The sequence below is a fragment of the Narcine bancroftii genome, chromosome 1, assembly GCF_036971445.1.
Source record: "Narcine bancroftii isolate sNarBan1 chromosome 1, sNarBan1.hap1, whole genome shotgun sequence".
Lineage (NCBI taxonomy): Eukaryota > Metazoa > Chordata > Chondrichthyes > Torpediniformes > Narcinidae > Narcine > Narcine bancroftii.
Window position 1 is genome coordinate 58,160,448 of NC_091469.1, and position 12,718 is coordinate 58,173,165.

The window sequence follows — 12,718 nt, forward strand, 5'->3', positions numbered from 1 at the left end:
ATAAAACATATTTTCCTTGAATTCAATTATTTTCATTTTGAAGCTAAAGAAAACACAATCTTCAATAAAAGGATATATTCACAGTGTAGTCTATTATTCGAGTAACAAGATCATATTTCCCAGAAGGTTACCCCCCCCCACCCCCTTGCAACATTATTCCCAACAATTAATACTGCTTCAGGTTTGATGCTTTCTTACACTCATTTAAGGAGAGATTTAGTTTTACTTTCTGATCAAGTGAACAACTCAATGGTTTGTTAACTTCTTTTTGCCTTGAGACATGTTATTATTTCTCAATGATGTGCTTGCAACATGAAATAAAAGCTCCACAAATTACTAGCCACCCCAATAGTTTAGAACTTGTTTTATTGATTTTAATAAGATATTTCAACAGACAGGCACAGTGCAAACACCCAACATCAGCTCGTAGCTTGGCTTCTCCACCACTCAGGCTTGTTACACAGGACCAGGGCACACTCTTGCTGCAACCTGACAAGTGTGATGAAATGGTCTTTCTTAACTAAACTCGTAAACCACAGGGTAATAAAACTCAATCTTCTGTGAAATCCAATTAAGTCATTATCTGACTGATTGTATCTTTAATTGAAAACAGAAGTGACAGTAAATTTCTGTGATATATCAGGATCAATCGATACTACCATACAATTTGGTTTCAAGAAGTGATTTATAATGTCAGATCCATATAGGTAACTCAACATTATTCTCCCTAAAATCACTGGTGGATGAAATTAAGAGTAAGTGCATTTAATAAAAAAAACAAGATGGCCAAGTTATTGATTACAATGGATGTGGTGAAATCAAAGAGACATTTTTAATGTACAAGGCAAAGAAAATACAAGTAATTTCTTTTTTCTCTATTCAGCATCAAATATATATCTGCCAAGAAATTCAATTCAAAAATTTTTATCTTGTGTTAAGTCAGTGGCTACTGCATATATCCTTAATGCTTATAATCACTACCACAGATATTCAATGCAAGGATAAAAACCATATAACACAGAACCAAATTGTTCAGAAACTCTTGGTAAAATGTATTAATGTAAACAACATCAGCAAAAATTATTACTGTTTAATAACAGTAAGCAAGGCACGATTTCTTCAAGGCTTTTTATGAAAGGAAATCGGGATAGTTTTGTTTTAAAACTGTGATCTTAATTTGTAGTTTGAGGTTGAATTTTAGAAGGGGTAGAAAAGGGGTAAATACTGAATCAGCAGGGTCTTTTAAGTGTGGTCTGATTTGCCTTTCTAGGTTAATAGAAAAAAAACAGCCAGAATTTACAAACAGCAAATGTTTCAGTATCACTCTTTTGCAGTCCTCCTAATGCTGCAAATGTTTTGCAGAAAGAATTTGGATGAAGTGACTTCTCTAATTCAAGGCTTGCGAACAGTAAATAAAAATCAAAGCTTTGTGCTTTGTCAGATTATAATTAGATCAAACTTGATGGGGAAGACTTCTACTTCTAATTCAGTACAATGGGTTAAAGGTGTAGCAAGAACGTTAGAGGATTTACTCTGCCAAATATTTTGCGAGCAAATTCTAAAATGTGCTTTTTCAGAATGCTTTCACAGAAGCAGTGAATCTGGAAAATCTTTCCAGTGTGTCCACAAAGTCACGAATACAATGACAAGAAGCAATTTGTGCCAGATTTTAACAGTTCAGTGATTCAAATTTTTGAATGCATGGTTTTAAGATTGCTAACTAAATGCAATGTTGTTAGTCCTTACAAAAAGCAAAGTCAGGTTTTACATCAAATTTAACCCTAAAAATTCATGCATCAACATTTTCACAAGTAAGCAATGTTTTAAAAAAGTTTCTTCTCCTCATAACAAGATTTTCCACCCCTGTATAAAAATAAACAAGTTCATTGTCCATATAGTGAGTTATCCCAATAAGCTTAAAAAAGATTAAGAACCAGAAAAAGCAACACTTTAGTTAAACTCATTACAAATTTAACATCAGCATGCATTGCCTTGTTCTACCTTTCAGTGCTAAATTTGTATAGTGTCAATCAGGAGTTAATTAGGAAGTACTTCTGAAGTCAAATAGAAAAAGCCAACCTCCTCCATGAGTCATTTTGCAGGTGTCACTGCACATGGTCTATATACAAAGTGATATCTTGCTGCAGTGATACATTTGTACTGTAAATGCAACCAGGTTCAATGAATATTGCAAATACAGAACTACCATGCCAGCCTATCATTAAGAAAACCAAATTAGCACCAATAATGTGAACTAAGAGCAGCAAAAACCTACCACACTCTATTAGGGCTGCTATTTTTGTAGTGCAAGAGACATCAAACTATATTTAATTTCCCTTCTACATCTCCTTACAAGATCATTATTTCCATGGATATCAGTTGTATAGGTAAAGATACATAACTGAGTATTTTATACGAACAACACAAGTTTAAGGGTATGCAAGAAGCTTGAAGGATTTTGTGCTACTGTCCCTCAGATTTAATTTTTTAAATCTTTACATAAATGAAGAAAAAATATTTTCACAAGTAGGGGACTGCATGTGTGTATGGCAAAAGTAGGGGGGGGGCACACAAGATATACACACCACCATGGAGTTATGGATCCATGCAACAGTGTGGGGAAACATGGATCATAGTCTTATTAAGTCTATGGAAAAAAAAACATTATTCCAGGACTTCATAGGACAAGTGCCCCACATGATGTAAATGAATTGGAGAATGCCATATGCAGATATTGTGCTGTTCCAATCATAGAACAAAGTAAATCTTAAATTTAAGGGACCAAAAAAGCGTTTCTCGTACCAATTCCTTTTGAATATGATGTGACATAACCTGTTTTACGTTCTTGTGCAAAAGTTCATCTCTCAAACAAATAATACACACAAATAGATATAAATAAGTATAAAATTAACACACATTTAGCCACGTGCAGACCAGATATTAAAGTTTGAATTTAGACATCAGTTCACTCTTAAAATAACTCACTATATGGTAACAATGCAAATATAATTTTCACTTGCCACCCTAACCTAGTGTGTGACAAAAGCCTGATGAGAATAAAGTTTCAATGTCTTCAGCATCTGCTTTTGACTGTGTCACAGTTATTACATGAAATACAATACCACACACATTCAACTTATTGTACAAACATGTTAGGTTGCATACAAAGTTTTTAGTTACTGATCTGACATTTTAAACTCTGCAGCCCTGTCTAATGATTAATCTGAGAATAGAGAAAGAAAAAAAGATCATAATGTACAAATTTAGGATTTGATTTTCAAAATGTACATGATGTTACAGGAACTACTGCTTATTAGTTTCTCTTATATAAACATTCATCTTCAGCACTTAATGGAACTAAAATGTAAATGAGTGCTTTATTAGAAGAACATTCTTTATCACTTGGGTAGGGAGTGAGGTTTATATTTATGAGACAAAGCTTAAAATTTTGTTGGCATTGAACTTTTAATATTTTAAAATTAAATGAAATCACAAACTAACACAAGGCACACAAAGCTAGATCTTTGATACTTTTATCTCTAGTTTGAAGGATTCAACTTATCTGTTATTAATTATGGTAGAAATGTCCAATGTTCCTAAGTATCAAGAGTAGCACTACATTTTCATAATTTTTGGCAAATGTTATGTAGTTAAAACAGATAATTTGTATTGTTTGAATCATAACAAATATGCTTATGTGATGTTTCAATGTGCAGACCTATCTTAGCATTAGTTTATTTTATTGCAAATATTTTTACTAAAGTAGCAGAATATTGGAATTTCACTTGTGTTTCAGACTAATTTGGTTTTTCATTTGTTTCCCAAAATCCCCTGACAAAGCCTGATTTTAAAAAAAAGTAACTATCAATACGTTCTTGCCAACTTTCGTGAATTATTTTTTTCTATGAAAATTAATTTTCATGAGCTTTGATTAACAAAAAAAAAAGAAAATTTCTGTCCTGATGAAGAGTGCACTTTGCAAAGCAACAGAGACCATAAATTCTCTGATGGATATTGAACAGCTTCTTCTCATAGGCAGCGAGAATGCTGAACGAGCAAAGAACTGTTCACACTAATTATCCAGGATTCTCATTTGTACAAAACATTTATTTATAGACGTATAAAATACTTGTCCTGCATATGTATTGTTTGTCTGTATGACTGGTTGAGTGCCTGCATGTTTTGTCCAGAGGAGCAGAGAACACTGTTTGTCAGGTGACAATAAACTTGACTTGAACAGGAACTATCCATTAATGGCCTAGAATTGTTAAACCTTTGAACATTGGCTGATTGTTAAATAACTAATTAGATTGTGTGTACATATGATCCATAAAATTTTAAGTGATAATTCAGAGACATAGCACAGTGTATGCAGCCTGGCCAAAGAAAACACTGCAGGATAATTTATTTTCATCCTACCAAGTAATGCTTTCAGTCAGGGTGGCAAAGGATTAGTAATTAATTGCTCTGGCATTATTTACTGAACTGTAGTTTTTGAAACCATCCAACAACAGTGTAAGAAATACAACAAAAACCTTTTTTTCATTGTAGCAGAGGCCTGATTTCAGATTCATGCCTCGTATGATCCAGCAGTTTAAACATCACTGTCAATACTCACTCTACATTTTCAATAATGGAATCAACAGAGAAGGTGCCAGACTCTGTGATAGATTCGCACTCTTGTTTAATGCTTCCGTTGCTCACTGGAGAACTGCTGGACAGAGAGATCAAACCTGAGTCCTGACTACTGGAAGGTGAAAATACTGCAACAGAACAAATGGTGAAAACCTGGTTTAATATTTTGCATGCTTCCAATATTTTGGTAAAGCATAGCTTTATCCCTCAATTCCCCAGATGAAAACAAGTTACTTATTAAATTATAAAATCAAGTGATTCATGGTGGAGCAATGAATTAGTACAACCTATCATTTCACAGCTGGGACCTGGAATGTAATCTAGTCCAGAAAAAAATGGGAGGAATATTTTCAAATGCCATGAGGATCCACCAGTGAAATTACTCTGGTTCATTGACTGGGCTAGGCTGACAATGTAAAGCTTGCACTGAGAATGCCAATCGGGGGTACCTACGATAACCAGCAGTACAAAGTTGACCTATGAGAAATTCTCCTGCGTGGCTGGAAACAGATTATTGTCACTGCCTGAGAATAAGAGAATTGCTAAAGGAGAATACTCTGTTCGAGAGCTGATTGTAGAACACTGGCCCTTCAATAGCTTGAATGCCATACATGCAAAAATACATCCTTTGCTGAAGTACCACCCCTCATTTTCATTAGGAGCAAAAATTCATGGACATAAAAGGAAAAATGATTTTAAGTGAGGAAGTGTTTAAGTTTACTGTCACCAGATGAGAATAAGATTTAAATTGGATACCACCTATGATAAGATCAAGATTGTTCTTATTCCGAAAGAAGTCTACTTTCCTTTTATTTAAGTATGACAAATTTTTCTCCAGACACTCTCATGGTACCTGATCATGAGCCAACAAAAGATCAACTTTTTTTGTTTTTTTTCCCCAAGAAAAATTGGATTTGAAACTGGAATATTGGTACAATACCAAATGATTTGAGAACAAAGCCTTTTCAAATATAAAAAAATTACCAGTAGATAACAGGTTAGTGTACAAATATACTTCCATGTAGTTGCTATTTAAATTGTCTCTATGATTTTGTTTTTTCCCCCTTGTTCCTCAAAAAAATTTTGTTTTTACATTTTCTTGTAATGTCATAAACAAATATGAACTGGTAGAATTGCATGGACCAGTAGCTCAGCCAAGTCCTTCTGTCATCATACTAGTCCACCTACAATCCCTCATCACCCACCTTGTCTCATTTCCACACATTGACATCCCCTCCATCCTATACACATTTTGATCATCATAGTACCCCTTACTCTGCTCCTGCTCAGAAGCTGGCACCCTTGAGCTGCAGGAAACCCCAGAGTGCAGGTGGAGAGGTGTGGGAAGTATTGAGGTGAGAAAAAAGAAGCTCTCTGCCAGCTTACAGAAACCACACCCTCCCTTAAAAGATGTAAAGTGCTTCCTGTCCATTGCTGCAGACCTATGTTTCTAGACATTTAAATTGTAGTTATAGCTGTGGCATTGGCAAAGAACAGCACAGAGATCAACTGGTCTTCTCCCATTCTTTCCTATTTGCAATCTCCCAAAACCACCACCATCTCATCACAGACGAATGGATGTGGGCACACTCAGAACCTAAAATCTTTTCAACAAGATGATTGCTCAGGACAATCCAATGAATATATTGAGGAAAAAGTTGGATGGCATTTACCAAGACAGAAGAAATAAAATCAGCAAATTATGATGGCCAGCTGTGGCCCCACATTATCTTCGGGCAGCTCATGTAACTCCATTGTGGCACTTCCAATGGCAAAATGTGATTCAGAAGTGTTTCCTTTTTAAAAAAAAAATCAAACATCATTAATTTACACCCTGTGTTTCAAGGCAATGTATTGAAAAATGAAATGCAATAAGTTTAAAACACTTAAAAATGTGAATACATTCACTGTACCGTGAGCATTAGGAATTACAAGAGCTGCCCGAAGATAAAGTGGGCGGCCATAACTGACCATCATAAGAAATTGATTTTTTTTTCCCTCTTCTATCTTGGTAAATGCCATCCAACTTATTTCACTTCTAGACAACAGTTGAAATCAATTACTGACTGTGGTAGCTATGGTTCAATCAATAGCACACTTGTCTACAAATAAGTTCAAGTCCCATTCCACTGATTTAACACAAAAATCTAGAACTCGTGTAATATACCAAGGGACTACTTCATTCTTTGAGTTAAAGACCTTCAAATAGAGTTTTGAATTGAGGCAATGACTTGATAAAAAAGGGTTTCTTAGCCCCTTTTTAATACAGAGTAACTATTCCTTGTATTGCAAGCAACATTTTTCATTGACTCGAAGTTAAAAAAAAAATGTCATTATTAAATTGCCATTTGTGGGACCTTGATAATGCAAACTTGCTGCCCATCTTCTAACTCAAGAATACATGAGCTGTAAAGTGCATCAGGATCACATAAGCATCTTAAGACCTACAGACTGTCTGGTAATTAGTTGTCATGATATTTTTGTGAAACAATATGTGGTAAACCACTGTTTGTACATTTAACAGTCGGGGCACACCCATTGGCTGATTGCACCTAGGGCCCCTTGCATAAAGATGACTGTTCCACAGCACCCCCCCCACCCCCCCACTTCAGGACAGTCAATTAGCATGTATGTGACTCCATTCTATTGTGAATAAAAGCCTGTCAGTTTTACATAACTTCAATCTTTTGGAGTTGTTGATGGTGCATCACAACATTGAGCAGCTTCAAAGCATTCACAGGAGAAAACTAAACGAACTATTTAAAGCAGAAATTATAATGAAGGGTCAAAGTGAGAAATGTGGGTGCAAGGTGTTCTTCCACAGCTGAATTTGGGTTCATTTGGCAAGAGTAGGAGTTGTGTATGCTCCATGCATAACATTACTTGACTGTGTGAAACTCAAGTATTCCCATCTGCCCTCAAACCAATGAAAAGAAAGAATTAGCAGAACAAAACAAAATTATTTATGTTTGAGCTACTCATGAACTCTTATGCCATTGTGGTTAAGCCCCTCTTCAACTGAATTATACCAAAACATATTCAGAGAAATTTGTTTGGTAAATGCATGACACTTTAAGATTCTTCAATTAAAATGATGATCAATTTCTCAGTCAGATGAGCATGTAAGAAGTGTAAATTGTTTTTATGCTTAGGAATTATCCCATTCTTTTCCTTCGAACTGAGCAGTTGAAATGGCTAAGAACAGTGACCTATCAGAATGTTGACATAGAAATTCTAAATCTAATGCTACGAAGTCAAGATCGACTCTGGAATGAGCTCTTTCCCAATGAGAAGTGGGTATTCACATTCAGCAACTTCCTAATAATGTATACATTACATACATACATGTATACATACACAACAAAAACCTATGCCTTTTAAATATCCATTATCCTTTTTTATAAATGGCCAAAGCCAGAAATGTACAAATCTGAACAATTTTCATTAATTCATAAGTAGACACGCAATAGTCTTGAATATTAAAACAGTACTGACAAAGGAAAAGTAATTAAGAGTGACATCAACAGGATTTCCTTGACAGTCAAATGTAAGGTATGTAGTTGTTACTTTAGCACAAAGGTGAAAGAGTTGGTGGGGGGGGGGGGGGGGGAATCCTCAGCTTTACTCCTGGTCTCCGCTGATTAATTGATCCCAGCTGAGATGATGCAAGATTTTTAATGATTAGGCTGCATCTGTTGAAGATGTTTTTTATATTTTTCCTAAAATTCCTTTTGAATATTTATACACCCAAGCACTGGGTGAAATAAATTTGGGGCTGGCATAATGTCCCTGAATATCCTAAATAATCTTGATTTAAATTGTACATTGTTTGAATGAAAAATGTATCAGGAATAGTCTGCACTTGGAAATCACAATCCCATGATTGCATAAACCTAATAACTGATCCTTACTCTTCACTGTACCAGCCTCCATATTAGCACTTCATTCTTTGCCATCCACAATCAATTACATCTTCCCTTCCCCAATCCCCCCCCCCCCCACCCCAATCTTGGCTTTCCACAGGGATGGTTTTATCCCAACCCCCTGGTTTGCTCATCCTTCTCCATCCATCCCCAGGCACATTCCATGCAATTGTAGGAGGTACAACATCTGTCCCAACACCTGCACCTTTACCTCTGTCCAGGAAACCTGCTCTCAGTTCACAATATCCATCTGCAGTTCCCAGATGTAAGCCAATGAATTCACCTCCCCGTTTCCACAACTACCCATCTGTCCTCTACCTCCTCCACCGTCAGTGTGAAGCCACACACAAACTCGAGGAACAGCACCTTATATTCCACATGGGTAGTCTACAACCCAACAGCATGAACATTTAATTCTCCAATTTCAAGTGACCCTTTCCCCCTCAGTTCCTATTTCTCTCCATGTGGCTCACCCAAGTCCTTTCACACATCCTTCTTTACAACCTCCTACTCTCCCCTCTCCATTAGCAGATTTTTCCCTCCTCCATCTTCCCATTTCCCACACATTCCTCCCACTAGTTCCCCTTCCTTTTGTTCCCATCTTCCCCCTATCTAGTTCCACTCATCTTTCATTCTTATTACATACCATAATATTTCACCCTCTGTGGTCTTCACTTATTATCCACAATCTGTCACTACCTCTATCCTTCCCTCCCCCACCTGACCACCTCTCTCATCATCTGCATCCATCTATTGCTTGCTAGCTCCTACCTTATCCTTTCCTCCCATCTCTTTATTCTGACCATCTTCCCTTATTTTCTCAGTCCTGATGCAGGGTCTCGACTCAAAACATTGTCTGTCTCTTTCTCTCCACAGATGCAGAAAGACCTAGAGTTCCTTCAAGATTTTGTGTACCCTTTTCTTCACAAATAAATAATGGTCAGACTCAAATATGTTGGTTAGCAGTCCTTGAAGAGACGTCGGAGGCCATTAAATTGTGGCTACCAAACCTCTTGTTATTTCTCTATGAAGCTTGTCAGGGCAATAGTGCATAGATGCTAACTTGATCATAGTTCATTGATCAAGTCATCTTGAACCATTGCTGTTTTGGGGTACTCCCTTGCTGTAAACATTCAAGATTTACAGGTCCTGATCACTTGTTTCAATCAATTGGACCTTGATCCTAAAGTTGGCTGAAGTCAATGCATTTGATATAATTTGATTCCTGAATTCCTTAGCCAGCACCTTTAAAAAAAATGACAGCAGAGGAAAAATTGAGTTTATTACAAATTTTATCACCTACAACAGCGGTTCCCAACCTTTTTACTTTCCACTCATGTACCACTTTAAGTAATCCCTATACCATAAGTGTTCTGTGGTTAATAAGGGATTGCTTAAGGTTGTATGTGGGTGGAAAGAAAAAGTTCAAACCACTATTTTAATCATTCCAAATTGATTTGTTATGTGCACCGTTTCATAACTCCAAAGGAAATGGGCCGATGACAATTTTTCTCAAGCAAAATATTTCAGTAATAATTGGGTCTAGAGCAGTGATTCTCAACCTTCCCTTCCTACTCACACACCACCTTAAGCAATCCCTTACTAATCACAGAGCACTTATGGCATAGGGAATACTTAAAGTGGTATGTGAGTGGAAAGTAGAAGGTTGGGAACCACTGACCTACAACATGGCGCTTGCTGACTTAAGAAGTGGATCACAATCCTACTTTAAAGCAAAGGAAGTTATATTCTTAAATTTTCTTTCCACAGCAGGTAAATTAGCAAGAAAAAACACATTTAATTTTTGCTGCTAAACTTTTGTCTGATTCCTGAAACTCAGTGTAGTTAATAGACAATAGACAATAGGAGTTGGAGTAGGCCATTTGGCCCGTCGGGCCAGCACCGCCATTTTAGATCATGGCTGATCATTACCATCAGTACCCCTTTCCAGCCTTATCCCCATAACCCATTAACTCCGTTACACACAAGAGTCTTATCTAACTCTCTTTTGAACATAGTCAGCGAATCCGCCTCTACCACCCTCTGTGGCAGAGCATTCCACAGATTCACACTTCTCTGGGTAAAAAAATGCTTTCTCATCTCCATCCTAAAGGGCCTACCCTGTATTCTTAAACTATGCCCTCTAGTCCTCGTCTCCCCCATCATTGGGAACAAGTAATCGGACTTCACCTTGTCTATCCCCCTGATGATTTTATTTACCTCAATCATGTCCCCCCTCATCCTTCTAAACTCCAATGGATACAAGTCCAGTTTTTCTAGTCATTGAAATAATGACCAAAACACAATAATTTGACTTGTCAACCTAATTTTTCCCCAGAACTATGAGATACTTTTCTTTCACAATTGGAAAAATAGGGCAATAAAAAAAGAAAAAAATGAAAACAGCCAAGCCACAATAGCTGTGCACGATAATAACCTATCAGGTTACTGGCCACGGAAGATACATGAACCAATTGAAGGGTTCTTGACCCACCTGACCTTTACACATAACAGCTGAGTTCAAATCCACCCACACCTCATTTTCTTGCTTGGTGTGATTGTAATTATGGTGCAACCACAGCGGTAATTTTTCTCCTCATTAACTTCCTGATTGGTTTGTTCCTGAGGCTTCCATAAGGCTTCAGTCTGTCAACAACTGCAAGCAGCCAATCTGCTCAATCATTTAACACTAATGCTATGTAACTAAATGCAAAAGAATCTGGCAATGTTGTCTGTACATTAACAGCACACAGGTACATTAAAGGCCTGGTATTAATTTGGCTTGTGTTCATGATGAGGAAATCTATGATGCAATTAGCAAAGTATACCAGCAGTAAGATGGTTTGCACTAAGCTAAATCACCCAGGCACTTTGGTGTAAGTGTCAGCTTATTGTGTTTGATTATCTGCATTCTACCATGCAATGTAAATTAGTGTCAAGGGACTCACCAACAGAACTGAACAGTTTACAGGACTGCTCCATTGTGTAATAGATAAAAGGACCATTGAATCCATGCACATTTTTCTGTGCTTGTACAGACAAAACTAGCTTTGTTGCTGTTTAGCAACAACTTGCCTGGAGAAAGACAAGTAGAGATGGAAAAAAAAAATACCAAGAAATTGTACCACACTCAATAAATTAAGACATTGCACTATTTACAAAGTTGCACATTAAAAAAAATTCTTAAAAACAAGTCTATCGTCTGAAGCTAAGATCGTGCTTCTTGTGAATAGTTTGTGATAGCCAATTGGGCTAGATTTGAAGTATTTCAATTTGGTTGATGAACTGGAAGGTTATGGCCCATTCAGATTCACCTCAATGAGTGTTACCACCTTTGAGGCATTATTCTGTAGCAGTACAGGAAAATATGAACTCAGCCAAGGCTCACTGGAATTAAATTGTGAGCTCGATATTAGTTTGAGCATTTAATCAAGGCTCATGCTAGTCTTCAATTCTGAAGGAGCAGGGCTGTGGAGGTGATGACTTCTGTCTCATGCATTCTACCAACATCCTTTCTTCCCATGCAACATAATGAAATATTTCACAATGCTCTTCAAAGAAGAGCACACATGTTCTCTCCAATGTCATGGCTTTAATCATCATGAATACTGATTACTTGATTTTTTTTTCTTTGGCTTGAGAGTTTTTGGTCTGTGCAATCAAGTCCAACTGCAATAGTGACAGCTGGACTAAAGGTTAGACCTGAACATCATCCTGATGTCACAAAAGGCTTCTATCCCATTGAGTTCTTGATCTTAGTGGAATGGTCTTTGACAATCCAAATGAAGATCTGGTATTTCCCTAGGTTGGGAGGCATTGACCTAATTATGGTGTTTGTCTGTCATATTCCTAGCAGTTAATCCAGCAGCAATAATAGCACTGGCCTGCAAGATGGTCATCTTGAATGGGGCAGAGCAAGAGGTTCCATAGTGATTAATAACAGATTATGAACAGAATATTGCCCTCTTTTTAAAAAAAAAACACAAAATTTATATTCTATCAGAACTAATTCATGATCTAGATTTGTTTAAAAAAATACAATTTTTACAAGCAATCCAAAACAACAATTTTAATGGATCATTTCTGATCTTGATTTTTTTCGAGGGGAAAAAATTAAGAATCAAAAATCATTCTTCAAACAAAAATTCTGCATCTTTATA

General features: G+C 36.6%; 1 protein-coding gene across 6 annotated transcripts in view; it reads right to left on the bottom strand.

Annotated features, from left to right (window-relative positions):
- Positions 1-349: 349 nt before the first annotated feature.
- Positions 350-12,718, bottom strand: part of dmrt1 (doublesex and mab-3 related transcription factor 1) — a 147,102-nt gene continuing 134,733 nt past the window's right edge. For 2 of the 6 annotated variants that reach the window (XM_069927756.1, XM_069927773.1), the window contains exon 7: positions 4,674-4,763. Coding sequence is in view for 2 of the 6 variants with exons in the window: in XM_069927747.1 (XP_069783848.1) it covers positions 4,615-4,763 (149 nt within the window). In the remaining 4 variants the exon portion in view is untranslated. Of the gene's footprint in view, positions 4,764-12,718 lie in introns of all 6 variants that reach the window. The other 4 variants (XM_069927747.1, XM_069927794.1, XM_069927764.1 and 1 more) reach the window with 4 other exon arrangements.